We start from the raw sequence: 15691 nt of genomic DNA on the forward strand, positions 1-15691 counted from the left end.
GGACAGGATGCTGGGCTCGATGGACCCTTGGTCTTTTCCCAGTGTGGCATTACTTATGTACTCCAGCAGAGTGCTGACACACCCTAGGGCCAATAACTAGCCTTACTTACAGTGTTGCAAGACTCTGTCCTGTCTTTGGATCCCAGAACTTGATAGGCTGCTGACTGTCTTTGCTTCCTGAAACCACCACACCCTTAGTTGGGTGCCAGTCCACACATTTGACATCGGCACCATGCCCTATTAGGAAAGAATATACTCTTTAATTTATTCATACAGTACATAAAAGAAAATAACACAGGAAATGAAAGCATATCTTTATAAAGCAATGTTTATGGAATCTATACACACTGTCTTAATTTTCTTAAGTTTATTCTTAAATAATAAAATTATTTGTGCAATAAGTACTCCTTAAAAATGTACCTACCTACTTAAATTCTTGCAACTGATAGACTCTCTCTAAAATCCACTATATCTCAGATTCAAGTATGCAGCATAATCAGGCAAATGCTAACAGTCCATATCATGATCATATAACTCACAGTGAAAAGGTACAAGCAAAGCCATTGATGATTTTACCATTCCCCCTCCCCCCCCAAAAAAAAGGAATTTCATTTCCACGCCACATAGGGCCCATAGTTGGATACTTAATGGGAGGCCATGATACTTTGTTATCTACCTTATGATAAATTCTGAAAATTGCTTTACTGTTCTGGTTCCGGCATAAGGAACCCCAATGTACCAGACTATAACAGCTTTTTGGTTTTATTTTCGTTGTAGTAAAGCATTGCAGAGGGGTGGTTGGGGGGGGGTGGTTATAACATTTTATTTTATATAAGCTATTTATATACATTGTTTATAGTATTTTTCAGTGTAGTTGTTCATTGTTCGTATATTTCTTTTCAATAAAAATAATTTGAAAAAAGAAAAAGGGAATTTTATTGTTTGAATGCAACTGGGCAAAACCAGGACTGTCCCTTCTAACACAGAACCATGTGGTCATCCTAATAATTTATGGACTCTTTCCTTATTTTCTCCTTATACACTTTCAGTTCTTGCTTTCTACTCAATACTTTATAGGTTTAATTTCTGGACATTCATCATTATATTTTATGCATTAAAGTGCTGCAGAAGAGATCACAATAACCATGTTAGAAGTGGCAAAACAGGGTCAGTTGATTATCTCCATAAGAAAAGGCACAGAGAAATCTAGGTTCAAGTCTGCTCTTCAGGCTCAGTGAATAGTGATAGTGTATACAGCCTGCAAATCAGGGAAGAGCAACCAGCACATTTTAGCAACACTAATGGGCCATTTTACTAAAGGGACTTAAAATCTTAATGAATGGAAACAGGATACCACACAACTGCGTTAATGGGTTTTGTGATAATTTACCTGCTTCCATTCATTAAACCATGAGTTACTGAATTTTTCAGTTTTCTATCAGGGGCATGGTATTGGTGGAGAGTGGGCACGGAAGCGATGGCCAGCTAGCACAGAGTTAACGCTACACATAGCAGCGTTCTTTCAGATAGGTACCTAGGAAAACTTGAAGATTAATGGACTTCAGAAAAAAGAAAAAATAATTTTAAAAAACTATTAAAAAATGAAGTAATTAAAAATTGGAGGTTTTTTATGAACTAATGAAGAAGTAAGCGGGTCATTAGTATAACTTATATCATAGACGTGACCCGAGCCACTGAAGTTCTTTTTCTTCCTTATATTTTTCATAGCAAATTAATGGTTACTTGTTAAGTCTCTTATAGTGATATTTTTCAGAGGAACAAGTAAAGCCAGTGAAGACAGTCTTCAATTAAGGGATCAATTAAATAGAGAAAGTAAACATTATATCCCCCCAAAAATTTTAAACTAGTAAATTGTGCTAATCTCCAACACTCACCAAAGTCTACTGGAAATTTACTAACCCCTCTGTTTACTAAGCCACGCTAACAACTGCCACATGGCAATACTGACACAGCCCATTCAAAGGGGGGGGGGGGGGGGGGGAGTCTTTCTCCCAAGTTGAAGAATTAAAATTAAGGCTCTGTACATCAGACTCTAAATGTACCAAAAATCATATGATCATAGAATATGTATTCCTAAGTTTACAGAATGGTTTACTATTTTATGTCCGTTTGCTGTAGATGAGAAAAATTAGGATACCTCCCACCACAGAACCCTACTACTCAAGCTGGCTAACTAGCCTTGTGTGTCATCCTTCATTGAATTTAGCATGCTTCATGGATACATGAGTGGTGCAGATCAAGTTGTATCAACTGGCCCACCCCCTGTTTGGATTTAGGAGCTTTTTTGGGAGCATAAGGGCAATCAGCCAACTTATGCTCCCAAGATTGTTTCCTGGCAAGAGGGGAAGATAGGCCTTTGAGCTTGTGGAAAATCTTCTTGCCAAGTATTAAAAAAAAAAAAAAAAGCTACACCATACACTAAGGTTGTTCCAAAACTTACTATTTATAGAGTAAATCTAAATAAACATTTCCTATAGAACAAATCTTTTGTGTATAATACATACCTGCTAATGAGGCCTAATGAATTCTTTTCGGTATGGTCTCTATTAAGGTTATCAGATGGATCCAGTTTCTTACAGGAAGAAGCCAAGTCAGTCTGGTTTTGCCTCACTGTATGCATGGACTTTTAGTTCCAATTTTTACTAATCTTTATAAGGAAGTGAACTACAAGTTGATGCATGTAACAAGGTAAAACCAAGTCTGGCTCAGAAGTCATCTACTATCTCTGTCTCTCTAATGCATAAGTGGCTGTTATATTCTACTCTGATTCTTAAGAGCTGGTTGCTCATGTATGTCATAAAATAAAATGTTATTGTATACAAAGGGCAATTAGTGTGCATTAATGGTTAGTATATGACCTACTCACGTAAACTGCTGTCTGAAAAGTTCCCTCCTCTATTCGGCTAAAAGTATATGTAAGGTTTCATGCTGTATATACTTTCCAATGGATTAAAAAGATAAGGGAAATTCATTAATGAATAGAACTGAGTGTGTCTTGTGAATTAAATCTGGCTTGCAGGTTCAAGTGGGAGCAACGAAAAGTTGATTCAGAGGGTAAAATGGAGGACCCGAGCATCAAAAACTTTCAGGCTTCTGTAGCTGCTTTTAAGCGATTAAAGTGGCTGCTGGTTGGTTATCACATTAAGTTCAAATTGCTGTCAATAGTACATTGTGTGCTTTATCAGGTGTCTTCTGTTTATCTGAAGAATACTGTGTAAAGGTATGCGTCATCACGGCCTCTGCAGTCAGCAATGGGTCGTGATTGTATTGTTCCCTCTCTGCAGCGTTTGCACCTGGGATTAAGAAGAAAAGGAGACTTCTCTGTGGCTGGACCAGTTCAATGGAATAAACTGCCCCTTTGAATAAAAAATCAGACTCAATTTCGTTGTCTAGGCGGCAGCTCAAGGAACATTTGTTATGCTTAACCTATTATACGAATGCATTGTAAAGCTTGCCTTTATTTATTAGATTTTGCCTTGGTTGGACTGCGTTGGTTGACTCTGCCTTTGTAACTTTTTTATTTTTGGTGATGTACTTTTTAAAATGATTATTAATTAGATATTGCTCACACCTTTTCAGTAGTAGCTCAGGGTGAGCTGCATTCAGGTACACTGGGTATTTCTCTGTCCCTGGAGGGCTCACAATCTAAGTTTGTATCTAAGGCAATGGAGGGTTAAGGGGCTCTTTTACAAAGGCGTGCCAAAAAGTGGCCTGTGGGGTAGTGTGGGCACATGTACTGGACACACTTTGGACTATTTCTCCACTGCATCTGGAAAAGGGGTTTTTTTTTGGGGGGGGGGGGGGGCTGGGAAATGGACGTGGGGCAAAATGAAAACCAGCATGCATCTATTTATAGCCTGAGCCCTTAATGGCACCCATTGACTTAGTGGTAAGGGCTCACACGTTACCCATGTGGTAACCGTCCAATGCGCCTACTGCCGATTACTGCCGAGAATGCCCCCCAGTAGAAAATTACTTTCCACCGCGTGTTTTCAGCACGCACCAAATTCAGAATTACTGCCCAGGGCACATGGTAGCCAAGCGGTAATGCTGATTTGGCATGCGCTGGACGTGCGTTGGCCCTTACTCGCCTTTGTAAAACGGCCCCTAAGTGACTTGCCCAAAAATCACAAGCAGCAGCAGTCAGATCTGAATCAGCCACCTCTGGATGTTAAGACCAGTGCTCTAACCACTAGGTCACTCCTCTAATATCTTTTATTCTACTCCACCCTGCATAAGGGCAGATTATAAATACTAATAAATGAAATACTTTGATTAAATATAAAATGATTATTGATTGAAGGATAGTAGCCTTCAAAATATTATAGTAAAAGGTTAATGCTCATTAAGCATACAACTAATCATTCCAAAACTCTGGTCTTTTCCTCACTGCAGCAAACAGAAGAAGTTCCCTGGCCACTTCTTTCAATAAAGAAAGCGAAGATACTTACCTGTAGCAGGTATTCTCCGAGGACAGCAGGCTGATTGTTCTCACATGTGGGTTGGCGTCCACGGCGGCCCAAGAACAGAGCATTTTTCCCAGCAAAAATCCATAAAGGTTTGTGACAGCTACCGGAGCGCGAGGGACTCGCATCGGCATGCGCAGCCATCTTCCCGCCCGCGCGCGTCCGTTCCGCCTCAGTTATATCAAAAAGCAAATAAAGAACAACAACTCCAAAAGGGGAGGTGGGCAGGTTGGTGAGAACATCAGCCTGCTGTCCTCGGAGAATACCTGCTACAGGTAAGTATCTTCGCTTTCTCCGAGGACAAGCAGGCTGCTTGTTCTCACATGTGGGGTTATCCCCGAGCCCCCAGGCTCACTCAAAACAACAAACACTGGTCAATTGGGCCTCGCAACGGCGAGGACATAACAAAGATTGACCTACAAAGAAACATCTAACTGAGATGTGCAGCCTGAACAGAACAAAAATGGGCCTAGGGTGGTGGAGTTGGATTCTAAACCCCAAACAGATTCTGCAGCACCGACTGCCCAAACCAACTGTCGCATCGGGAATCCTGCTGAAGGCAGTAATGAGATGTGAATGTGTGGACAGATGACCACGTCACAGCCTTGCAAATCTCTTCTATAGTGGCTGACTTCAAGTGAGCCACCGACGCTGCCATGGCTTGAACACTATGAGCCGTGACATGACCCTCAAGAGTCAGCCCAGCTTGGGCATAAGTGAAGGAAATGCAATCTGCTAGCCAATTGGAAATGGTGCGTTTCCCAACAGCGACTCCCCTTCTATTGGGATCAAAAGAAAAAAACATTTGGACGGACAGTCTGAAGGGGCTTGTCCGCTCCACATAGAAGGCCAATGCTCTCTTGCACTCCAATGTATGCAACTGATGTTCAGCAGGGCGGGTATGAGGACGGGGAAAGAATGTTGGCAAGACAATTGACTGGTTCAGATGGAACTCCGACACCACCTTCGGCAGGAACTTAGGGTGAGTATGGAGGACTACTCTGTTGTGATGAAACTTGAGATAAGGAGCATACACTACCAAGGCTTGAAACTCACTGACTCTACGAGCTGAAGTAACAGCCACCAAGAAAATGACCTTCCTGGTCAAATACTTCCGGTGGCAGGAATTCAGTGGCTCAAAAGGAGGCTTCATCAGCTCGGTGAGAACGACGTTGAGATCCCATGACACTGGTGGAGGTTTGAAAGGGGGCTTTGACAAAAGCAAACCTCTCATGAATCGAACAACTAAAGGCTGTCCAGAGATAGGCTTACCCTCTACACAATAATGAAAAGCACTAATCGCACTAAGGTGAACTCTCACGGAGTTGGTCTTGAGACCAGACTCTGATAAGCATAGAAGGTATTAAAGTAGGGTCTGTGTAGGACAAGAGCGAGGATCTAGGGCCTTGCTGTCACACCAGAAGGCAAACCTCCTCCATTTAAAAGAGTAACACCTCTTCGTGGAATCTTTTCTGGAAGCAAGCAAGACTCGGGAGACACCCTCAGAAAGACCCAAGGAGGCGAAGTCTACGCCCTCAATATCCAGAAGAAGAGGGAACCAAATCTGCCGCGGCCAAAGGGAGCAATCAGAATCATGGTTCCTCGATCTTGCTTGAATTTCAGCAAAGTCTTCCCCACCAGAGGTATGGGAGGATATGCATACAGAAGGCCATTCCCCCAATGAAGTAGAAAAGCATCTGATGCTAGTCTGTTGTGGGCCTGAAGTCTGGAACAGAACTGAGGGACCCTGTGATTGATCTGAGTGGCGAAAATATCCACCAAGGGGGTGCCCCACTCTTGGAAGATCTTGTGCACTATGCGCGAGTTGAGCGGCCACTCGTGAGGTTGCATGATCCTGCTCAACCTGTCGGCTAGACTGTTGTTTACACCTGCCAGGTACGTGGCTTGGAGATACATTCCGAAAGAGCAAGCCCAAAGCCACATCTGGACGGCTTCCGACACAGGGGGCGAGATCCGGTGCCCCCCCTGCTTGTTGATGTAGTACATGGCAACCTGATTGTCTATCTGAATTTGAATAATTTGATTGGACAGCCGATCTCTGAAAGCCTTAAGAGCGTTCCAGACCGCTCGCAACTCCAGGAGATTGATCTGAAGACCTGATTCCTGGAGGGACCAACCTCCTTGAGTGCGAAGCCCATCTATATGCGTTCCCCACCCCAGGAGAGATGCATCCGTTGTCAGCACTTTTAGAGGCTGAGGAATTTGGAAGGAACGTCCCAAGGTCAAATTGGATCGAATTGTCCACCACCAAAGGGAATTGTGAAATTCGGTGGGCAGCTGGATCGCATCCTCTAGATTCCCTGCAGCTTGATACCACTGGGAAGCTAGGGTCCATTGAGCAGATCTCATGTGAAGGCGGGCCATAGGCGTCACATGGACTGTGGAGGCCATGTGGCTGAGAAGTCTCAACATCTGCCAGGCTGTGATCTGCTGAGATGCTCTGGCCAAGGAAACCAGGGACAGAAGACTGTCTGCCCTCACCTCGGGAAGATAGGTGCAAGCCATCTGTGATTCCAGCAGAGTCCCAATAAATTCCAATCTTTGAACAGGGAAAAGATGGGACTTGGGGTAATTTATAACAAACCCCAGTAGCTGCAACAGTTGAATAGTCATCTGCATGGACTGTAGAGCTCCTGCCTCCGAGGTGTTCTTCACCAGCCAATTGTCGAGATAAGGGAACACATGCACTCACAGTCTGCGTAGCGACACTGCAACTACTGCCAGGCATTTTGTAAAGACCCTGGGCGCAGACGTGAGACCAAAGGGTAGCACACAATACTGGAAGTACTGTGTTCCCAGACAAAATCGAAGATACTTCCTGTGAGCTGGAAGTATCGGGATGTGTGTATAAGCATCCTTTAAGTCCAGAGAGCATAGCCAATCGTTTTTCTGAATCATGGGAAGAAGGGTGCCCAGGGAAACCATCCTGAACTTTTCTTGGACCAGGTATTTGTTCAGGGCCCTTAGGTCTAGGATGGGACGCATCCCCCCTGTTTTCTTTTGCACAAGGAAGTACCTGGAATAGAATCCCAGCCCTTCTTGCCCTGGTGGAACGGGCTCAACCGAATTGGCGCTGAGAAGGGCGGAGAGTTCCTCTGTGCTGGAAGCTGAAGGACTAAGCTCCCGGCGGGCAATTTGGAGGTTTGGAGATCAAATTGAGGGAGTATCCTAGCCGGACTATTTGAAGAACCCACCGATCGGAGGTTATGAGAGGCCACCTTTGGTGAAAAGATTTTAGTCTCCCTCCGACCGGCAGATTGTCCGGCACAGACACTTTTATAGTGGCTATGCTCAATTGGAGCCAGTCAAAAGCCCATCCCTTGCTTTCGCTGGGGAGCTGCAGGGGCCTGTCTAGGCACACGATGTTGACGAGAATGAGCGCACTGGGGCTGAGCCTGCGAATGCTGTCGAGAAGGTGGATTGTACCTACGCTTATTGTAAGCATAGGGAGCATTCCTCCTTCCCCTGAAAAAACGTCTACCTGATGAGGTAGATGCTGAAGGCGCCCAATGGGAGAGTTTGTCGAGGGCGGTTTCCGCTGGTGGAGCTGCTCGATCACCTGCTCGACTTTCCTGCCAAAAATATTATCCCCCCGGCAAGAAACATCCGCAAGCCGCTGCTGGACTCTATTGTCCAGGTCAGAGGCAAACAGCCATGAGAGTCTGCGCATCACTATACCTTGAGCAGCGGATCTGGATGCAACATCAAAAGAGTCGTAAACACCCCTGGACAGGAATTTACGACACGCCTTCAGCTGCCTGACCACCTCCTGAAAAGGCCTGGCGTGCTCCGGAGGGAGCTTGTCCACCAAGTCCGCCAGTTGCTTCACATTGTTCCGCATGTGGATGCTCGTGTAGAGCTGGTACGACTGAATCTTGGACACGAGCATGGAGGACTGATAGGCCTTCCTCCCAAAAGAGTCCAGCGTTCGGGGGCGCCGAGGCAAAATCTCTAGAACTCCTGGCCCTCTTGAGAGCGGAATCCACAACCATAGTCGTGAGGTAACTGCGACTTCATCAACTCAGGTTCTCCATGAATCCGATATTGGGACTCAGCTTTTTTGGGAATGGTGGGATTACTTAGTGGTTTCATCCAGTTCCTAAGCAATGTCTCCTTAAGGACATTATGCAAAGGGACAGTGGATGACTCCTTAGGTGGTGAAGGATAGTCAAGGACCTCGAGCATCTCAGTCCTGGGCTCATCCTCAGATACCACAGTGAAGGGAACAGCCACAGACATTTCCCGGACAAATGAAGAGAAGGAGAGACTCTCCGGTGGAGAAAGCTTCCTCTCAGGTGAAGGAGTTGGATCAGAAGGAAGACCACAAGACTCCTCGGAAGAGAAATACCGGGGATCTTCCCCTTCATCCCAGGAGCCATCCTCCTCAGTATCGGACAAGGATTCTCGAACTACAGTCTGAAACCGGGCCCGTCTCGACGCCAAGGAACCATGTCCCCTATGGCGATGACAAGAAGTCGACTCCCATGCCAGCGGCGATGAAGCTCCTTCCAGCGATATCGACGGGGAGTCGACCTGGGTGGCAGCCGAGGCCGATGCCGCAAGCGGTACCGGCATCAGGGACCGCACCACAGGCACAGAGTCAGCTGCTGCTTCCACAGACGGTACCAAGGGCGCAAGCACCCCCGGTACCGAGGCAGGCTGACGCAGCAGCCCCTACAGAAGCCTGGAAGAATGGCTCGGATGCACTCATATAGAGTCACTATCGAGGAAGACTGTAGGGTCGGTGCAGAAGTCGGCATCAGAATCTGTGGAGGCCTGGGAGGCAGTACCAGGCTGTCCAAAGATCGACGCACCAACACCTCGTGTATGGAGGGTGAGTGCTCCTCCCGGCATCGATGCTTCTCTGGTGCCGAATCCCTCGACGCCCCAGAGCTCCCAGTATCGTGTCTCGAAGGAGACCGATAACGATGTTTCTTGGCCTTCGCTCGAAGCACGCCACTGGTACTCCTCGGTACCGACGAGGACGTGGAATCTACAAGCTTCCTCGGGGTCGGGTCCGATAGCGGTCGGTCCTGGTGGACCTGCACAGCAGGAGGCTTTGAGACAGGTGGAGACCCACTCGACGGCTCCCTACTCCCAGCTAGTGGTGATGTCCGGACAGCCATTACCTGCGCTCCCAATGTCCATGCCATCCCCGGTGCCGATGTCGACGCCGAGGAATCAGTTGGAGTTCCAAAAAGACGGTCCCAAAGAGCTCTTCTCGACGCCTGTGTCCACTTTTTCAAGCTCAGACACAACTTACAAGCGTCTGGGCGATGGTCGGGCCCAAGGCACTGGATGCACCACGCATGCGGGTCAGTACCTGAGATCGACCGCTGGCACCGAGCACATTTTTTGAAGCCGCTGGGAGGCTTCGATGACATGAGCGGAAAAACTGCAGCGGCGAAATCAAAAGGCTCAATTGTGCCAACAGAGGGGCACAAAAATGAGAACCGTGTATGCGCAGCCTAAAAAGGCAGCGACGAGGTGAAAGAAAACTTAAAAAGGGAAAAAAATAAGAATAAGGTTTTTGGAGGGTTTTTTTAAACTGGAAAAAAGAAAAAGACGAAAGAGGCAACTAAAACAAAAAAGAAAGCGTGAATAAACAGCGCTAAAATGCCTAAGTCTTTCTTTGGGCCTGAGAGAGAGAGACCGACACGCAGCCACTCTCCTCCGCGGAAAAATAAAAACTGAGGTGGGAACGGATGCGCGCGGGTGGGAAGATGGTTGCGCATGCGCGGTGCGAGTCCCTCGTGCTCCGGAAGCTGTCACAAAGCTTTATGGATTTTTACTGGGAAAAATGCTCCATTCCTGGGCCGCCGTGGACGCCGACACACATGTGAGAACAAGCAGCCTGCTTGTCCTCGGAGAAATATAGTTAGTGCTATAAGAGGAGCACAACACCAAATTATAGAATTGTGGAAAGAAATGTTTTTCTCTTGGCAAAATGATGACTGCCAAATATGGAATTTTTGACTTATTTCGTTTGAGACTGTGTATTTTTTTTTTAATATATTTTAATTTTAAACCACTTTGATGTTCTTTTAATTGTAAGCCACATTAATGTTTTGTTTGGTTTTTACAGAAAATGGTATGTCAAAAAAACTTTATCAACTAATAAATTTGAGATTTCTTAATTTTCACAAATCATTAATATCGCTGGACAATATGCTGCATATATTATAAGGCAGTCCTAAGTGTCCCACCTGAATCAATAACCATTGTTACCTGAGTTTTAAAAGTCTCAAGTCTTCAACCTGGTAATTCTAATAAAGGAACAAAAGATATTTCTGCAAATAGCGTAGAAAATTCTGATGCTAGACTTGATGAATCTGAGATTTAAAAAAAAGCTGAGCTTCTAAATTGAGGCTCTTAACTCCAGTGCCAAAATCCCCCCCCCCCCCCATTTTCTGCTTAAAATTCATCTAAAATATAGGCCTGCCATTTATTTGCCTAGATTTATGAGTCTAATTTAGCAGCCTAGTGCTGAAACTCAATGCTAAACTCCTAACTTCTTTCTGTACGCTAATCTTCTCCTGTTGTCACCCAGTTTTTAGGTTCCTAAATTCAGGAATTTAGTTAAATTTTGAGCATATGTTTAGCACTCAACCCTAGAAAATTTTCAAAGAGGTCAGTTTAGGAACCCAGCTCTCAATGACTCCAGTACATTGATGAAAGACCACATGCACACCTCCTTTAAATATTGACCTCAATATCTTCAGTTTATTAGAAATCTCCCAGATGGACCTTCAACCCCAAAACAGACAAGATGTGGATAGCAACCACTTTACTAATGTCAATGTTTAAATCATCAATGGAGACTACTATGCAACATACACATCTAAGCGTTAGCACTTACACATGGAAGTTGGTATTTCAAAACCTAGACATGCAAGGGCCATCAATTAGGGGAGTAGTTAGTAAGGTGCGATAAAAGTTGGGCTTTTACCACACCTTAATTTACCACAGGAGTGACTAACCTGCTCAGTACCGTAGATTAGTCACTGCCGTGATAAATGAATAACACAGCTTGCGATCAACCTCCTGGGCTCTTCTTAAAGGAGCCAGCATGCAACGTCCTGAGCTCCCCTTTCCCCCCTTCTCCGCAACGCGCCCCTCAGTCACAACTCCTTTCCCAACTCCCCCCAAGTCAAGACCCCCTCCAAAGCCCTTCCCCAATCAACAAAAATCCCCCAGCCTCCTGTAGGCCCCCTGGGCCTACCTGGCATAATCCCTGGTTTCTAGTGGGGTTGGGGTAGGATTGATCCCCAGTCATTCCTGCAGCTGTACCAGCACCAGGCTCAAAATGGGCGATGATCCCTGGTAGTAGTCTTCTAGTAACAGTACTGCTAAAGGTCAAGCTGTTGTACAGATCTTAATAATTACTCCCTTAACTAGCAGACATACATACTTAAGTGGTATTAACTACTTCCTTTAGTGGCAGGCATGAGTATTTGCCCTTTAATGGATGTTAAAAAGACAATAAAGCAGGCTATATTACCATAACACATTGTACTAATATGAGCTACTGTAGTAATATCATATAGCAATTTGACCCTTAGTGGTAGAAATGTGCAACTATCATTAGGGTTGCCGGTGCCACATTGAAGCTCCTGCCCTGACCCCACTAGAAATCCAGGCTTATGCTAAGTAAGCAAGGGGGGGGGGGGGCTTCAAGAGGGGGGTCTTGAAATAAGGAGTCTTCTAGAGGGGGGGCATGGGGGACATAACATCTCAAAATATTGCATGCTGGCTCCTTTAAATGCACCTGGCACTTTTGCAGCCTGATGCTCTCAGGCTGGAAAAATACCACCAGCTTTTTTTCTGGTGGCATTTTTCCAGGAATAACGTAGCTGGTGGTGCTTTGTTATTTGATTTATATAATAATGAGCTATTTTGAATGAATTTGCATCTCATTACTGTGTAATCCATGGTACCTCATAATAACGTGCTACAGTAATATAAAATGCATTATTGCCCTTTAATGCACCTAAATAACTACCTCCTTTAGACATGTAGGTTTCCAAAATGGCAGTTATATGTGTCTAAGTAAAAACCTCCAATTAAGTACAGAGCCTACACTCATTCTATTGATTTTAGGGGAGGGGACACTGGGGAATAAAGGGGTGACCTCTCCTAATCCTTTCTATAGAGTGATACCCAAAATGAGCAGTATTTAAAAACCTATAAGTAACTGGGAGCAGCCGTAAATCTCTGTGATCTTAGACAGGTACAAAAACTTAAGACTGTGAGCCCTCTAGGGACAGAGAAAGTACCTGCATATAACGTGTATAGTAGCGTTATAGAAATGAGTAGTAGTAGTAGTAGTACATCCATTCTCCTTCTGAAAAGCGAATGCTACATACCTGTAGAAGGTATACTCCGAGGACAGCAGGCTGATTGTTCTCACTGATGGGTGACGTCCACGGCAGCCCCTCCAATCGGAACTTCTCTAGCAAAGGCCTTTGCTAGTCCTCGCGCATGCGCGGCCGTCTTCCCGCCCGAACCGGCTCGTGTTCGTCAGTCTCATATGTAGCAAGACAAAGACAAGGGAAGACACAACTCCAAAGGGGAGGCGGACGGGTTTGTGAGAACAATCAGCCTGCTGTCCTCGAAGAATACCTTCTACAGGTATGTAGCATTCGCTTTCTCTGAGGACAAGCAGGCTGCTTGTTCTCACTGATGGGATATCCCTAGCCCCCAGGCTCATTCAAAATAACAAACATGGTTAATTGGGCCTCGCAACGGCGAGGACATAACTGAGATTGACCTAACAATTTTTCCAACTAACTGAGAGTGTAGCCTGGAACAGAATAAAACATGGGCCTAGGGGGGTGGAGTTGGATCCTAAACCCCGAACAGATTCTGAAGCACTGACTGCCCGAACCGACTGTCGCGTCGGGTATCCTGCTGCAGGCAGTAATGAGATGTGAATGTGTGGACAGATGACCACGTCGCAGCTTTGCAAATCTCTTCAATAGTGGCTGACTTCAAGTGGGCTACCGACGCTGCCATGGCTCTAATATTATGAGCCGTGACATAACCCTCAAGAGCCAGCCCAGTCTGGGCGTAAGTGAAGGAAATGCAATCTGCTAGCCAATTGGATATGGTGCGTTTCCCCACAGCCACTCCCCTCCTGTTGGGATCAAAAGAAACAAACAATTGAGCGGACTGTCTGTTGGGCTGTGTCCGCTCCAGATAGAAGGCCAATGCTCTTTTGCAGTCCAATGTGTGCAGCTGACGTTCAGCAGGGCAGGAATGAGGACGGGGAAAGAATGTTGGCAAGACAATTGACTGGTTCAGATGGAACTCCGACACAACCTTTGGCAAGAACTTAGGATGAGTGCGGAGGACTACTCTGTTATGATGAAACTTGGTGTAAGGGGCCTGGGCTACCAGGGCCTGAAGCTCACTGACTCTACGAGCTGAAGTAACTGCCACCAAGAAAATGACCTTTCAGGTCAAGTACTTCAGATGGCAGGAGTTCAGTGGCTCAAAAGGAGGTTTCATCAGCTGGGTGAGAACGACATTGAGATCCCATGACACTGTAGGAGGTTTGACGGGGGGCTTTGACAAAAGCAAACCTCTCATGAAGCGAACAACTAAAGGCTGTCCTGAGATCGGCTTACCTTCCACACAGTAATGGTATGCACTGATTGCGCTAAAGTGAACCCTTACAGAGTTGGTCTTGAGACCAGACTCAGACAAGTGCAGAAGGTATTCAAGCAGGGTCTGTGTAGGACAAGAGCGAGGATCTAGGGCCTTGCTGTCACACCAGACGGCAAACCTCCTCCATAGAAAGAAGTAACTCCTCTTAGTGGAATCTTTCCTGGAAGCAAGCAAGATGCGGGAGACACCCTCTGACAGACCCAAAGAGGCAAAGTCTACGCTCTCAACATCCAGGCCGTGAGAGCCAGAGACTGGAGGTTGGGATGCAGAAGCGCCCCTTCGTCCTGTGTGATGAGGGTCAGAAAACACTCCAATCTCCACGGTTCTTCGGAGGATAACTCCAGAAGAAGAGGGAACCAGATCTGACGCGGCCAAAAAGGAGCAATCAGAATCATGGTGCCTCGGTCTTGCTTGAGTTTTAACAAAGTCTTCCCCACCAGAGGTATGGGAGGATAAACATACAGCAGACCTTTCCCCCAGTCCAGGAGGAAGGCATCCGGTGCCAGTCTGCCGTTGGCCTGAAGCCTGGAACAGAACTGAGGGACCTTGTGGTTGGCACGAGATGCAAAGAGATCTACCAAGGGGGTGCCCCACACCTGGAAGATCTGGCGCACTACTCTGGAGTTGAGCGACCACTCGTGAGGTTGCATAATCCTGCTCAGTCTGTCGGCCAGACTGTTGTTTACGCCTGCCAGGTATGTGGCTTGGAGCACCATGCCCTGACGGCGCGCCCAAAGCCACATGCTGACGGCTTCCTGACACAGGGGGCGAGATCCGGTGCCCCCCTGCTTGTTGATGTAATACATGGCAACCTGGTTGTCTGTCTGAATTTGGATAATTTGGTGGGACAGCCGATCTCTGAAAGCCTTCAGAGCGTTCCAGACCGCTCGTAACTCCAGGAGATTGATCTGCAGATCGCGTTCCTGGAGGGACCAGCTTCCCTGGGTGTGAAGCCCATCGACATGAGCTCCCCACCCCAGGAGAGACGCATCCGTAGTCAGCACTTTTTGTGGCTGAGGAATTTGGAAAGGACGTCCCAGAGTCAAATTGGACCAAATCGTCCACCAATACAGGGATTTGAGAAAACTCGTGGACAGGTGGATCACGTCTTCTAGATCCCCAGCAGCCTGAAACCACTGGGAAGCTAGGGTCCACTGAGCAGATCTCATGTGAAGGCGGGACATGGGAGACACATGAACTGTAGAGGCCATGTGGCCCAGCAATCTCAACATCTGCCGAGCTGTGATCTGCTGGGACGCTCGCACCCGCGAGACGAGGGACAACAAGTTGTTGGCTCTCGCCTCTGGGAGATAGGCACGAGCCATCCGAGAATCCAGCAGAGCTCCTATGAATTCGAGTCTCTGTACTGGGAGAAGATGGGACTCTGGATAATTTATCACAAACCCCAGTAGCTCCAGGAGGCGAATAGTCATCTGCATGGACTGTAGAGCTCCTGCCTCGGATGTGTTCTTCACCAGCCAATCGTCGAGATATGGGAACACGTGTACCCCCAG

At 46.4% G+C, this 15691-nt stretch overlaps 1 protein-coding gene across 1 annotated transcript in view; it reads right to left on the minus strand.

Annotated features, from left to right (window-relative positions):
- Positions 1 to 15691, minus strand: part of WDR33 (WD repeat domain 33) — a 441658-nt gene that overhangs the window by 102144 nt on the left and 323823 nt on the right. Inside the window, 1 exon segment of the mRNA XM_030215962.1 lies at positions 111 to 237. Coding sequence (XP_030071822.1) covers positions 111 to 237 — 127 coding nt within the window.

Source organism: Microcaecilia unicolor, chromosome 10 (genome assembly GCF_901765095.1).
Source record: "Microcaecilia unicolor chromosome 10, aMicUni1.1, whole genome shotgun sequence".
Classification (NCBI taxonomy): domain Eukaryota; kingdom Metazoa; phylum Chordata; class Amphibia; order Gymnophiona; family Siphonopidae; genus Microcaecilia; species Microcaecilia unicolor.